The sequence below is a fragment of the Prosopis cineraria genome, unplaced genomic scaffold (assembly GCF_029017545.1).
Source record: "Prosopis cineraria cultivar Desert tree isolate PC_DT_omini unplaced genomic scaffold, ASM2901754v1 PC8, whole genome shotgun sequence".
Lineage (NCBI taxonomy): Eukaryota > Viridiplantae > Streptophyta > Magnoliopsida > Fabales > Fabaceae > Prosopis > Prosopis cineraria.
In genome coordinates, this window is record NW_026555339.1 from 32,750,382 (window position 1) to 32,763,911 (window position 13,530).

The 13,530-nt window shown below is 46.1% G+C and overlaps 1 protein-coding gene, 1 non-coding gene and 1 pseudogene across 2 annotated transcripts; 1 reads left to right on the forward strand and 2 right to left on the reverse strand.

Moving 5' to 3' along the window:
* Window positions 1-2,417: 2,417 nt before the first annotated feature.
* On the reverse strand, window positions 2,418-9,306 carry LOC129318883 (NADH dehydrogenase [ubiquinone] iron-sulfur protein 2-like). Its single transcript, XM_054963872.1, is given in 4 exon segments — window positions 2,418-2,680; window positions 4,628-4,897; window positions 5,926-6,397; window positions 8,751-9,306. Coding segments are annotated over 4 exon segments (1,272 nt in total). The 5' UTR covers window positions 9,018-9,306.
* LOC129318884 (uncharacterized) lies at window positions 6,359-7,750 on the forward strand (annotated as a pseudogene).
* Window positions 9,307-12,093: 2,787 nt separating the features above from the next.
* On the reverse strand, window positions 12,094-12,165 carry TRNAN-GUU (transfer RNA asparagine (anticodon GUU)). The gene has a single exon. It is a non-coding gene; the product is annotated as a tRNA-Asn (tRNA).
* Window positions 12,166-13,530: the final 1,365 nt, after the last annotated feature.

A 13,530-nucleotide genomic window follows, 5' to 3' on the forward strand; every position in this document is an offset into this window, starting at 1 on the left:
CCACATGAGAGAATATAACCTTTCTTTATGGCCCTTCTTAGTGAATTCAAAGAGAATATGTTACCCATTATTGTAGTGGGCCACTGAAGAGGGAATTCAACTTCCTTCCTTGCTTTACTACTTACTGTCCTTACTACCCACAGACTTCCTCTCCTGCCTTACTAATGGAAGCACAGGACCGACTCTTAGTATAAAGCATGGCGCTTTTATCCTTTAACAAAGAGAAAGAGGAAAGCCCCGAAAGGCATATTCTTAGAAAGAAAGAAGGATTACTGGCCTACTGCTGCCCTACCACTAGCTTAAGACTAGCAGCACAGGCTTACCTATTAATCGCAGACCCCCTTTCCTTACTTGCTTACTTCCCTTCCTTCTTGGGTCTTCACCTACGAACAGTTCAGTGAGCTTTATTAATAAAGAATTGGTCACGAACGATAAAAAGATAAAGAAGACTTTCAAGCTGTAATAATTTACCCGGAGGCCTTCTAAAGTAATGGGTCACTCGCCCCTATTGAATAAAGTAAGGAAAGGAAGAAATGGGCAGCTACTGTTAAGAAGCATGAACTCTTCACACCGCCTAGGTGTGGACGAAGACCTTTCTATACTATAAGTCAGATGCCTCCCACTCCCACTGATTGGATTGAACAGAGATTGGTACTGGTTTACTAAAAGGAGTACCTTTCCCTGACCTTAGGCTTCCTAAGACCGATCTCTTATATAAGTCATTCCATCCCTAAGATCCGAGTGGAGGATTTTGAAATTCAAGGGCACATCTTGAGGGGAAAGAAGGAAGGTGGCCAACTAACCCCTTTTTTAGTTTATAACGGAAGATAACTTATTGAGTAACTGCTTGATCCCATCACTTTGAAAGCTACAAAAAACGGTTTTCCTAGGCCGATTGGAAGTCAAAGTCAAGGTCTCACTTACCCGGGCTTTCCTTCATCACTGAGGCAAAGAGGGATTCAGTACGATCTGACTTTCGTAATCGTAATAGCTATAGCTCGGGGGATGTCTACTATTGAGCTGGTCTTTCGCTAGAAAGGATGGTAGCAAGGCGAGTGATCCTCTCAGCCCCTAATTCCTGCTCAAGTTGGTATATCTGAAAGGGACGGGAGACCCTTCTTTGGGTCAAACCATTAGAGGTGTGGTCGACCGGGCCTCTTTCTAGATACTTGAAAAACCTTTGGCATCGGTCTCCTTTAACTGATCCAGTGGTATGGAGTGGCTGGACGAATCCTTTGTGCTTTGCCAACTATTAGGATGACTAAGAGGGGAGCAGGCGCTGTCCTAAAGCGAGTCCTAAGATTCTGCAATCTTCCACAGCACCCCTTTCGCTCTCTCTATTCTATTAGTTCCCGGTCCTAACTCTAATAGAGGGCTTTGAAGCATCTCAGTTCTCTATAGCGGCAATCTTCTAAGGGAAAAGAATCGGAGTAAGTGATCGTAGTTCCCTAACCCAACCCTATTGATTCACCCCTTGGGCTAATAGCACCTCCTTGTGCTATTAGAGAAGTGCATTCGAGAAGGAAAGATTGGGATGGGACGGATAAAGCGGAGAATATGTTAATTCAAGAGGATTGTTCCAGCTCAGGCTTGACCCACCTACGAATTCACGGGTGTGGGCGGGAGAAGCCCAACCTAATTATTCCCATAACAGAACTCATTTTGCTTATCTAGGAGCATGTATCTCTCTAGAACAATGAAAGGGCGAAGGTTGTAATAAGAGTTTTTGCCTTTTTTTCTTGCACCTACCTTTTTTTTGCAGTAGAGCAACGTTGGCCAGGACGGAGAGAAGGACTGACCGCGGTACCTGAATGCAATGAGGAATAGAGATCACTTTTGCACCGGTTGGGATTTGAAACTCTCTCAAATTGACTGAGCATCGGACGGACGGGGCAGAGCCTGGAATGCGTAGTACCTGCTGCTCGAGAGCTGTTTGGCCGAAGCATCAATAAATAAGTAGGCAACAGCCGCCCATTCGTGCATGGGACCAAAGATCTCCTGCCTTATGGAATCGACCTTTACAAAAACCCTAGTCTTTCCAGCCGGCTCGCTTTTCTGGCCTAAACGTCCAATATAAGGATTTTGCAACTCAACCCGAAAAATTCAGTGAGGACATTTAGATTTGTTGAGTCTAAGTAGGAGGCCCCTCTGCCCAGGGAACAAAAGCCCTGAGAAAGACTCAAACTCTTTCGAAAATTTAGATGAACCTTCTTTAAGAATGAGTAAGCATCCCTAGGATGCGCGGTTACACCTGTCTCTCCTTTGATTTCGGACCTACCTATTCTTAGAGTTGGGTAGCTATAGCTGAGAAGTGAGCCTCTATCTATACTATAGTAGCCGCAGAATAAAAAAGGAGGCGTATAAATGGGTTTTTGGCTAGCAATAAAGTTAGGGTCCTGATCGAACAACTAGTAATCCTATCTATCCACCTCTCCAGACACAATATCTTGAGTACCTATGATGGTGACCACATCTGTTGGCATGTGATGTTTGGACATAGAATCGAGTCCTTGTAAATGGGCAGAGCCAGGTGCTCTTATTTTACGACGGTAGGGACGATTGCTTCCATTACTAACCAGAAAGACACCAAATTCTCCTTTAGGTGCTTCAACTGCGGCATAGGTAGAAGGAGCTGGTACGGAAAAACCTTTTGTATAAAGTTCAAAATGATGAATTGAGGTAGAGTAGACCGATGATCCTGTAGTCATTTGGCCGGCTATTGAAAGAAAAAGCTTGCATCTGCTCTCCTTATTATATAACCGGTCCCATCTCTCTCCAAACCTAACATGATAGTTTCCCATTATAGGGCTTTCTATCTATAGATTGAGCCATTACCAAGGAGCTAATTCGTTTAGAACTCAGTTGACTGCTTCTATAGATAGATAAGGCGGAGCGTCCTTGACTCAGCATTCTAGCACATAGGGCTTCGGCCCTACTACAGCGCTTCGCTAACTCGAAACGCCTCGCTATGAGAATCTAGCTTCGCTAACGCTCGGCTAAGTCGTGAACCTTCACGCTGACCGTTCGCTTTCTCAGTAGCAAAAGCGCTTCTCTTTGCTCGAAGGACAAGAAAGAGATTTTTGGTTTGATTGCTCCCGCTTCCTCGCATCTGCGCTCGTCAAGCCAACTTTGCTTTTTGGGAGATGAAACAACGGTTGAAGCGGACATTTTGAAATGACAGCATCGAAGATATATTTATATATATATATTACACGGTCACGGTTATCCCGGACTGCATTCCGGAAAAAGTGGCCCACTTTTTTTGAAAGAAAGGGCGAGCACTCTTGTGTTTCAACCCCACTATCATTATACTATTCATAGTTGTGGGAAACTGTGTACTTACAGCCTCTACGATAAGCAAGTGAATAGGGCCGGTGCGTGGCGAATGGAACGGTTCATCAAGCCATTTCTCGCCTCAACCCCCTAAATCGGAAGAGGGGTACTTTACAAATAGGGGGTAATTGCTTCGCACCTGACTGTGATAGCCCTCTCGATACCTTATTAGAGCTTTGTAACTAGTGGCCGGTTTCCCGTCGCTAGAGCGTTTTCCCAGTACACGGAGCCCCAATGAGGAAGGTTTTAGTGGTTTATCATTGGGTCAATAATGCTAATCCCTCTTTTTGTGCTACTCCTAGGGCGGGAAGAAGATAAGAAAACGCAAAGTGTTCTCTTGGTTTCCCGCTTCTAAAGGCTGCCCTCTCTCGGCTGGATGTTGGTCCAGCCTACTACGAGGATCCCATACCCAACAACCCAATCTAAAAAAAGGGAAAAAAAATGCCTTGTCTAGGTTGGAGCTATGAAGTTTACCTTATTATTATGGCCTTTAGGGCTTACTTAGTGCTTGTACTAAACAAGCAAGGGCCTTCTAACGTAATGGGTAGCCCCTATCAGATAAAGGCGAAGCGAGAGGAACAAGCAATGGCTTTCTTGCCCCATTTTCTTGCTTGCTAGGGATCGGAGTGTTATTGATTACTAGGTTTAGGGCTTTTTCAGCTGGTGCGTGGGAGCGCACTTCCATTTTCCCTTTACTAGCAAGGGGTCCCGTGGTTCCTATGCCGCTGCGTTTCCCGGTCCTTTTCTTTTAGTGCTTCGACTCGAAGCGATAGCTTCTAGCTAGTTTAGTGGATAAGATGGCTGCACTCCAGCTCACTCAAGAATGGGACGGCAGTGGTCCACCGGCAAGCTCGTTCAGATCTTGGACGCAGTACATTGGAATCCTGAAGCACCACCACAAACGCTACCGTGCGTTCGCCTGCGGTGTGGTAAGGCACCACCCAGTTGTGCCAGCAGCCAATTCCGGCATGTCAGCTTAGTTATCCTCATCAAGCCACTTACTTGATGTCTAACTTCCCAACTGGTAGACGGTTCCTTTTCCCCCAGATCAATGAAGAAGGGAGAAGTCAGTTGATTCTTCCGAAGAACTGGAAGCGAAGCGCTATGTTGGGGCGTGGGGACGGGAAAAGAAACAGCTCTGAAGAAAGAAATTGGGGTTCCCAATGCTTCTCCACGCCCAACGAGATGCGCCAACCTCGGGATGCTTTACTCCTAACCCCACAAGGTTCCGAGACGGAGCTTAACTTGAGTCTCGGTTAAGAACTGCGATGATCTACGTTTCACACAGCATACGATTCCATGGATAGTTTCATTCGACATCGTGATGGAGGACATAACTTACGATCATCAGCTTTGATCATGCCACTAGGCATTTGATTAGGACATTGCACAATGATCCGAACACTTTGTCGCATCTCTTTAATACGGATACAGTAACGATCATAGCGATCTCCTCTGGTACCTACAGGTACGTCAGGATCCGATTGGTCATGAACATCATAAGGTGCTGCTCTTCGCGAATCCCAGCATACCCCTGGTTGGGATGGGTAGGCCCACCACTTCACTTTCACTTAGGCCCGGGCCAAGTCAGTGGGGGGACCCTGTCGGGCTCCTCCCCCCCAAAAAAAATACTGTACGTGAGAGTTTCCCTTCATACGGCTCGAATCATTCTCAGATGCCCCGAGAGGCATCCTTTCCTAGTTTGTTGGGTTGGTTCACGCGCGCGCAAACAAGCACTGGCCGCAACAGCAGGGAACTATGACCAATAGGGTCAGACATTTAGCTACATCCGCACACAAAAGGAATGTGGTTCTGGTTGAGGCTTTCTTTCCTTTATTAGTCAAGGGGGCGCAGGACGTTCGCGGAGTCCGTACCTTCCGTACCACTATAGGACTGGTCGTTCTTGGGCGGATCCCGCTCCTAAACATAAAGGATAGGGGGAAGGTGGCCGGGCCTATCATATCAAAAGGGTTGTAGAAAGAGAACCCGGCTACCTATTTCATTCGCTTGATCAGATAAAGCCGCCCGCCCGATTCGACCTACTTTTGGATAACAAGAAGGCGAGCTGATCTGCTTTGATCAAGGAAAAAGCCCAATCAGCCACCAACTCGATGCAGGTCACGTGACCTACAGCTCGGCCTTCGTTTTTTGAGGCTTCCTCTACCCACATCTCTATGTGCCCGCAGCACTTCCATATGGAGAAAGATAGGCTTACCATGTTCCATCAATAGCACCTAACCTATGCTGATTTTGGAGGACCGTGCTCCACCCCGGTGAACTCATGCGGTTCCGATGTGCCCAGAGGCCAGAGGCGAATCCGTTCACGGTCCGTAGGACCAACACCATTCGAAGGTGGGTGGCCCGCCCCACCTAGAACAGTCATGTTTAACTGGGCTTACACACATTCGCTCACTTACGCTGTCCCCCCTCAGCTCACCCTAGCCCCGGGCCTTTTGCTCTTATAACATAAGCTCCAAGGCTTCACACCAAGTCTTCACTGACATAATATGCATGCTTAAGTAGGGTCAGGCAAAACCGTTGTTGCCTGATGGGAACTCCCCCCATATTGCTATCAATGTCTTCATATCGCACGACCTCTTAACATTACACCACTGAATCCCCAATCCTTTGCTTGCTGTGCAGTGACAGTACCAATATCCACTAATTGTTGTTTCCAGATACGGTTGCCGGTTGACATCTCTTCTAATTCGTCGATACGAGAAGCAAATTATTGTGTGAAGGAATCAATATCTCGACATAAGCCAAGAGGCAGATCTTGTGCCACTCCACCTGGTCGTATGAAACTGGCATGCATCCTAGCTCTCGAGACTCTTTCATAGAATTCCAACAATTTCTCCCGCTCCTCAAAAGCCCACAGGGACGGAGTTGATGCTCCCACATCCATAGCATGAGTAGTTAAAGCAAGTGAATGATTTGAAATTTGAGTTATTTCACGGAATAACACTCGTATATATTGAGCTCGTAATGGTACCTCGCAATTCAAAAGTCTCTCTACGGTTGAAGAATGAGTGTGTTCTTGGGCCATCGTAGAAATATAGATAGGGTCGATGATGGAACGAAGAACTCACCCTAGATACAGCTTTTTCGTACACGTTCACTTGCATCACATACACAAGTGCTCTCTGAACCGTGCAATAAGGTCACCCATAACACGGCTCTCCCACTTGAGTTACCTTAGCCCCAGGCCATGCTATTCAATGATATTGGAAAAATGGCAGCGTAACGTAACAACTAGTATTAAAAGCTGGTCGCGGAGAGAGGGAAAGCGTTTCAATAGGAGCCCTACTTCCCTCTTTACGACCTCATCACTTCAAAAAAAGCGCAAACCAATTTCTTTCTTAGTCACCGGGCGGAGCACACCTTTAGTACTTTGCTTATAGCTTTTTTAGGTTATGTAATAGAAGGGGGCATTGCTTTGGATCCCCCCTGCTTGCAGAAATGAATGGATCAGAAGGGGGACTGGGTTCTATTTTCGGGCCGGGCGGGAGGTGAAGGCCATAAGAGAATATTGCCTTCCCGGTAAGGAAGAGAGGACAAAGGTGCTGTCATCTATCTCGACCAGTTTCCTAAGGCATTGAAAATCCAGACCAGCTCAGAGAATCACTGGCGCCTTCGGCGCCCTTCATTTCGCCATTCGAAGTACTACCTCTGCCTTCCCTTTGTATAACATACCCAGGCGCCCTCCTTTCCAATCACTAAGAATAAATCAATACCAATCAAATCAAAGCCCTATCTAAGTAAAGCTTCGTCTGTTATTTTTCCGGCCCCAGGGGAGTTTACTCAACCCATTCCCCTTATCTGATAGGGCTTCCACACTGCTCAAGTAAGTATGCGACTCCGTATGAGGACCTCCTTCCCTTCTGCCCACTCTCCGTTCACACGGTTCTCAAAGCAGAGGAGGAAGGGTGGGCAGCTGGTACCACGAGCCCTCTGTCCCACACATCTATCCAGAAGTAAGTGTAGTTCACCGGTTCCACCGAATGCTCCTATCTCTCGGCAAAGATCGTGTGAGTGTGCAGTAATGCTTCGGATGCTTCGCCATAGAATAAATCGACCCAGTTCCTGTTCTTTTCCAGTGCACTCGCTTTATATCTCCAACACACAAGGAAGGACGCGGTGGGAAGGAAGCAGCCCTAGCCTCTGTCCGGCCGATCATTCTACTGGCATCTTGCATTCACGCCTCCGTTTGACTGCCGCTCGGGGATGTAGTTGTAGATACATTAGTCTTAGCGAATCGTTGGCTCCACCAGTTATCTCCTTCTACGACATACTGTTGTCGTCGCCATATTCCATATGTCACTTAGTCATCTCTGCCTCGCTGCGGGTCAGCACCTCCAAAAGAAACGGAGGACTTCATTCAGTGACTCCGCGATCGCCCTCTGAACGATCAGAATAAGGTAAAGCTTGAAGATAAGTTTTGTACTCTATTAATTTCTCAGTCCTTTTAGTCGGGTGGGCGCCGGCCGGTCTTTCGACCAGATCCCCCTAAAAACCGTACGTGCGGGTCTCCCCGCATGCGTCTCATGCCATTCGAGGTGGCCCAGCCCAGCATTCATTTGCAAATCTTGTAGTGAAATTGAGACTACTCGACCTCGAAAGCTAATTCGCGTGTAGGCAGCGCTGTCTGTCGTACCGTTGACTCTATCTATTATCTATTCATTGAATTCACTTTATTTCATTTTTTATATAGGCTCGCCCCTATCTCTCTTTAAGCTTGGCTCGTTTCGTATACTCCACTCGTTCCCTCTTTTTCCAAGAATTAATGCACTTCCCCTTTACTGAAGATGGCCTTCTCTAATAGGGGAAAAGCCTTCCATTTCTGTCAAATGACCCGGCCTCCCCTGGCTCTTCCACCGTCCAGGCTCCCTTTCCTACCTATGCTATGCTCCCCCGGCGCAGGCCTACCACGCTTCGCGCCTGCGGCATTTTGCCGGACGGTCTTTGCCAGTAGTGCCATCCTCCCCGCTGGCTGTATGGGTGGGTTGTCCCTCACTGCTGCATTCTGTTAGGCTATGGATTACAGGAACAAATGTAGTTGAATGAGACAGCAGGGGGTTACACGTTCCACTGTGCCGAGATGTGAGGTGCAGGTGGTGATGATCACCCCGGGGTATGCGCTAGCGCCCTTGACAGGCACTCCAGGACCCGCCAACGCTCATGAAAACCCGGGTCGGTCGGTCCTCCATTCATCTGACCGGAGGTGTAGATAACGAGGCCACCTTCACAACCTTCTCCCTTCTATCCTTATGTTGTAGTAAGGTAGGGCGGTTCGCTTGAGTTGCTCAACCGCCCCTTAGCCCGGTGCTCATGACGCGCTACAGAACCTCCACCGTGCCGGGGGACCAAGCAGGGCATAGCTAGCGGCATAGGAGCCGACTCGGCGTCAGCGGCTTTATGCCACACTGGAGTGATGCAATATGTGGTTCCGCACGTTCCACCACTTCTCCGTTCATTTCTAATACTGATCGTGAAACACCATGAGCAGCAGGATGTTGAGGTCCGGAATTTGAAGTGAAATTTGTGATTTGCCCGTTCCTAGTCGTCATGGGAAAAAAGGAAGAAATAAGAAAGAGATTATTCCCTGAGAGCTTGTCCAGTACTACCAGTACCATAAATGCATACACTTTCCCCGCGCGCGATAGCTCTACCATTCCCTTTCCCATGGGCTTTTGAAATTGATTTGATTTTTGTTAAGTCTTTATGGTGGGGGCCGCCCCACCATAAAAGAAAAGAAACTTTTTTCTTTTATCAGAAGATCAAAAAGGCCATCATTAGGGCAAACAATGCAATAGCTTCGGTTAGATATGCGGTGGCCCACGTACTTAGAAAAGAGGGTGAAGAAAATCTTTAATCATTTAATCTCTGAATGCAAAACAAAAGGGCCATTCAGAGATTCTATCTCTTTTACTAGAGCATCAAAATAGGTACTAGCCAACGTTAATAGCGGGTCTAATTCCGCAATAAAAGAGCTCTGTTTCCGAACAGATTTGTCCATCAGTAATGGGGATCACATTGGTGGGAATATAGGCCGATACGTCTCCAGCTTGTGTTTCAATGACGGGTAAGGCGGTCAAAACCTCTTTTTCCTATAGAGGAGAAAGGACTGGTCAGGCACTGCTGCGAAAGGTAATGATGCGTGCCGCACTCATGAGGGACTGCCTATGTTGTTTCATTCCCAAGCCACTTTCCTTCCATTTTCTCCTAGACCCAACCACTGCCCTTGTTCCAAGATCTCACTTCATTCACGTATCTGTCTCCTTTGTTTCAGAGCGCGCTTAAAAAGCTCCTGCTTTTGGTCTCCCTTCGCTAGCTCTGCTTTATTGCCTCTTGTCTTTGGCTAGCTATTAGCCAAAGGTTACCGGCAACTCTATTCCCGACTACACAATGTTAACCCTTGCTTGGCCCTTCCTCTAAGGCTTGAGATGCATATGAATCAGAAATAGAAGAACGGGATGCTTTAATTTAAAAGGAGGATGGCAATTTTCTTCAAAGTCAACAGGTATAAGCTTTCGATGGAAGCGCTAGGCAAACCTGTAACAGAATACGAGTCGAGTAGCAGATCCACAAGAAAAAGGACTCAATCCTTGGCTAGACCTAGCCCTCTTTTTCAAATCATTAATTCCACTCTTCTTTCCTACTCCAGGGCGGTGGCATCAACAATTCTATCAGTTCTTGGTTCATTCTATGGATGAAATTCAAAAAGAAAGATAGAAATCGTGTTCGGGCACCGTACAGTAGGGACTATACTCTATATATACTATATCCCCATACCTCTCCTTCTCTTCAAAGATAGGGAACTCCAAGCCATCAACATTTGGGAAAACGTACCTTGATACAAACCTATTCGAATTCGAAACAAACCTAAAAACCCTATACCCCTTCACCACCTTTGGTTATTGTTATTTCTTTGCTTCTATTTCTTCTATCTACTTTTTCTTCGTTCGATATGGTATACTCTTCTGCAGATTCAGAGTGAGATGGTGAGGTGAAAGTCTTTTCCTGACCCGCAACCAAGGGGGCTTTAGCCTGACGCAAGTAGGCGATGTGAATCTATGGTTTCTATGTTTCAATCGGGCTTGGATGCATTTGAAAGCCTCGAGATGACTTGCAGAAAAAATGCTTTCTAGGCATAACAAATGGTCCATTTATTGATGGGCGAACGACGGGAATTGAACCCGCGCATGGTGGATTCACAATCCACTGCCTTGATCCACTTGGCTACATCTGCCCCTACCCCCGCACTAGTTGTTGTCTCTATCTACGATCAGATCCTTTCTGAACCTCCCTATGACCGCTATCAAAGAGAAGCTTTTTCCTATACTATAACTTGCTATCAAAGAGTAGCAAGTCTATTTATTGATTTTTGGGGAAGCTTTGCTTCAACAAGTAGAAGCTTCCCGGCAAAGCAAAAAACAAAGAGGTTGGGCTGTTCACTTCATTGATTTGACTTCACTTTACTTAAGATTAAAGATAGGGGCCGGGCGGGCAGTGAAGGCTCGTTTAGTAGACAGCAAGCGAGCAACAAGCACCTACCTACTCCTATCAAAATGAAAAGCAGCAAGCTCCGCTTGAAGAAGCGAGCCCCTATCAGAGAAAGCCATTGCACGCTAGCCTCTTGTATAGGGTTCCAAACCTGCGCACCCCTAAACTATAAGCTTTGAAGCCCCTACTTTGTTGGGATATTGGAAGAAGCCCCTTTCTACAAACCTTTCTATAATATAAGGGAAGCTCTTTGAGCTTTCTTCGCATGCTTGAGCGCATCTTTCCCCTTTCTATTAGTAAGGTTGTCAAAAGGTGGGTTTCTTACTTAGTGCTTGTGTGCTAAGGGAACTCTTACTATTTTTTAGCTTAGCTAGCGTTCCGAGAGAATCTAGTCATTTAGTCAGTTCATAACAATCTCTGTAAAGCAAGAGGCAAAGCTTCTACGACAGCTTCCCCCTCATGTAGTCGTCGGCCTTCCCCAGCCCCCCTAATCGCTTCTGGCGAAGTAGCGAGTTCATGAGCAAGTGAATGAACGAGCCATGTTCCTAAACTAAAAGGAGTAACCATCTTTGTTTTCTTCCCTTCCTCTATCCCTTCAAAGCCCATAGGTTGGGCGCTAGCGCTTTACTAATATAATCTAAAGTAAGGCTCTTCTGCTGAGCGAAGCTCCAAGCCTACCCTTCTCGAGCCTACTTAAATAGCTTAGCTTACCAAGCCTAGTCTACTAAAATAGGGCTACAGCAAGCAAGCTTTCCCCCTTTGTTTGTTGTGGGTTGCGCCTCACCGCAGGCACTGAATGAATGAAATGAGTGGTGATCTTCCGATACCCTTGTTAATTACTAAGAACTTCATTGCCACTAGTGGTGAAGAACAATTCTACCATCCTACCCAAAAACCACTCGGAGCCTAAAGAGAAGAGAGTTCAGTCTACAAGAAGCTGGCAGAGCTTTAGCCATTAGACTACATCCATCTATCCTACCTAAACAATAACCCCTTTTTTGTTCGTTCTTCGAATGACGCTAGTGGAGATAAATTCCTTCCGGTTAATGAAGATACTACTCCAATCTTCCCATTCATTCCCAGTGGATCCTTCTTCTCCCTAAGAATTGAACGAACCAAGTTCACCGAGAGTGAGGAATAAAAACCAACAATCAACTTCCCACTTTTGATGTCCCACGATTCTGCTAGTTTAGAAACTAAGGGGAAGGCCTTCTAACGTAATGGGTTGCTAGGTCAGAAAAGCGATAACTAGAAATTCTCCCCAAGTAGGATTTGAACCTACGACCATTCAGTTAACAGCCGACCGCTCTACCACTGAGCTACTGAGGAAGAACTCCCTTAAGTTAAGAAAGCCGACTCTCGTTCTTTAGACACCAACCTATGACCGAACAAAAAAGGGTTCGTCACTCTTTTTCACATACACCGGAAGAAAAGGTTACGATAGCAAGCCCCTCCTCGACCAAAGAGCCTCCAGGACAAGGGGGCGGCGGTCAACCATCCACTCTCGAGATTCATATTGATCAATCGATCTCCGCGTCCTGCCAGTTCGCTAAGTAGACTCACTCTACCGAGGGGCAACAAAGGCTGGAACTATTCCTGCCAAAAACAAGGGACCTACTTCTCATCCTAGGAGTTAGCAGGTAGGATGGAGTCCCCTCTCTGTCTGTCTCTCTGAGTTTCTACTACTAAGTAGCACTTCTGCTATTCAATCATAGAATCGATTCTGATCAAGCCGAAAGATGAAAGAAAAAAGCCCTATTAGTAAGCGCAATCAAAAAACTGCGCTAACGAGCAGACGAAGGTTTAGTGATCACTTATGCAATTCGACTTATGCTCTTTTGCGAGATGAGATCACTCTCTCTTTCCACTAGGCTAGTGAATGCACACAGCCTTAACCTTAACAACAATAGCTAAAAGAAAAAGAAAATGCATTCTCTATTCCCATCCCGAATCTACTTATCGATACTCGTACAATCCAGTTCTTTCAGTAGGAGAGCAGTAGTAACATCCTGTCTTCTATCTTTTCCTTATTCACTCTTTGATCTAGTGGCATTCTCTCCTAGATCAAAGAGTTTCATTGATGCCAAAAAGCGGGCTTTCCTCAAACGATTGGAACTACAGTATCCTCGCCGAAGGAAAAGCAGAGTATGCCCAAAATCCTATGAAACTTCCTCAATTGGGAGTTAGCAAGAGTAACTGTTTAGAAATCTAGCTGTCATTGAGACCGCTAAAGAATAGGATCTTTTTAAATCGAAGGGCTTTTGTGAAATCATCGGCTTTAACTCATTCTTTTGGGCTTAGGTACTTCGACCGTGTTAACTCTTCTTTTTTAGCTTTAAGAGAGGCCTTGTAGAATAAATCTCGATAAGAGGTCTATATGTCTATCAATAGAAGTGTCACTGCTATCGTATCCCGTCAACCAGTATCCGTTGTTGGTGTAAGCGTAACCAGTCTTTCTGGTCTTGTTGCGTATCAGCTCAAGCAGTTGCCGCTACTGGGTGAATATCCTTTGCTATTGAATCTGCTCCAGTTATATCATCTATAGAAGAAGCTGGTATAGAATAGGCTGTTTTCAGGGCAAATGTGACAGAAGGAAGATAATAATGAAGCTTTTCTCTCTTTCCTGAAGCAAGGAACTTCTTGACCAACTGCAATTCCAGTGGTATCTTATAATAAGGCTGCACATTTATAGGA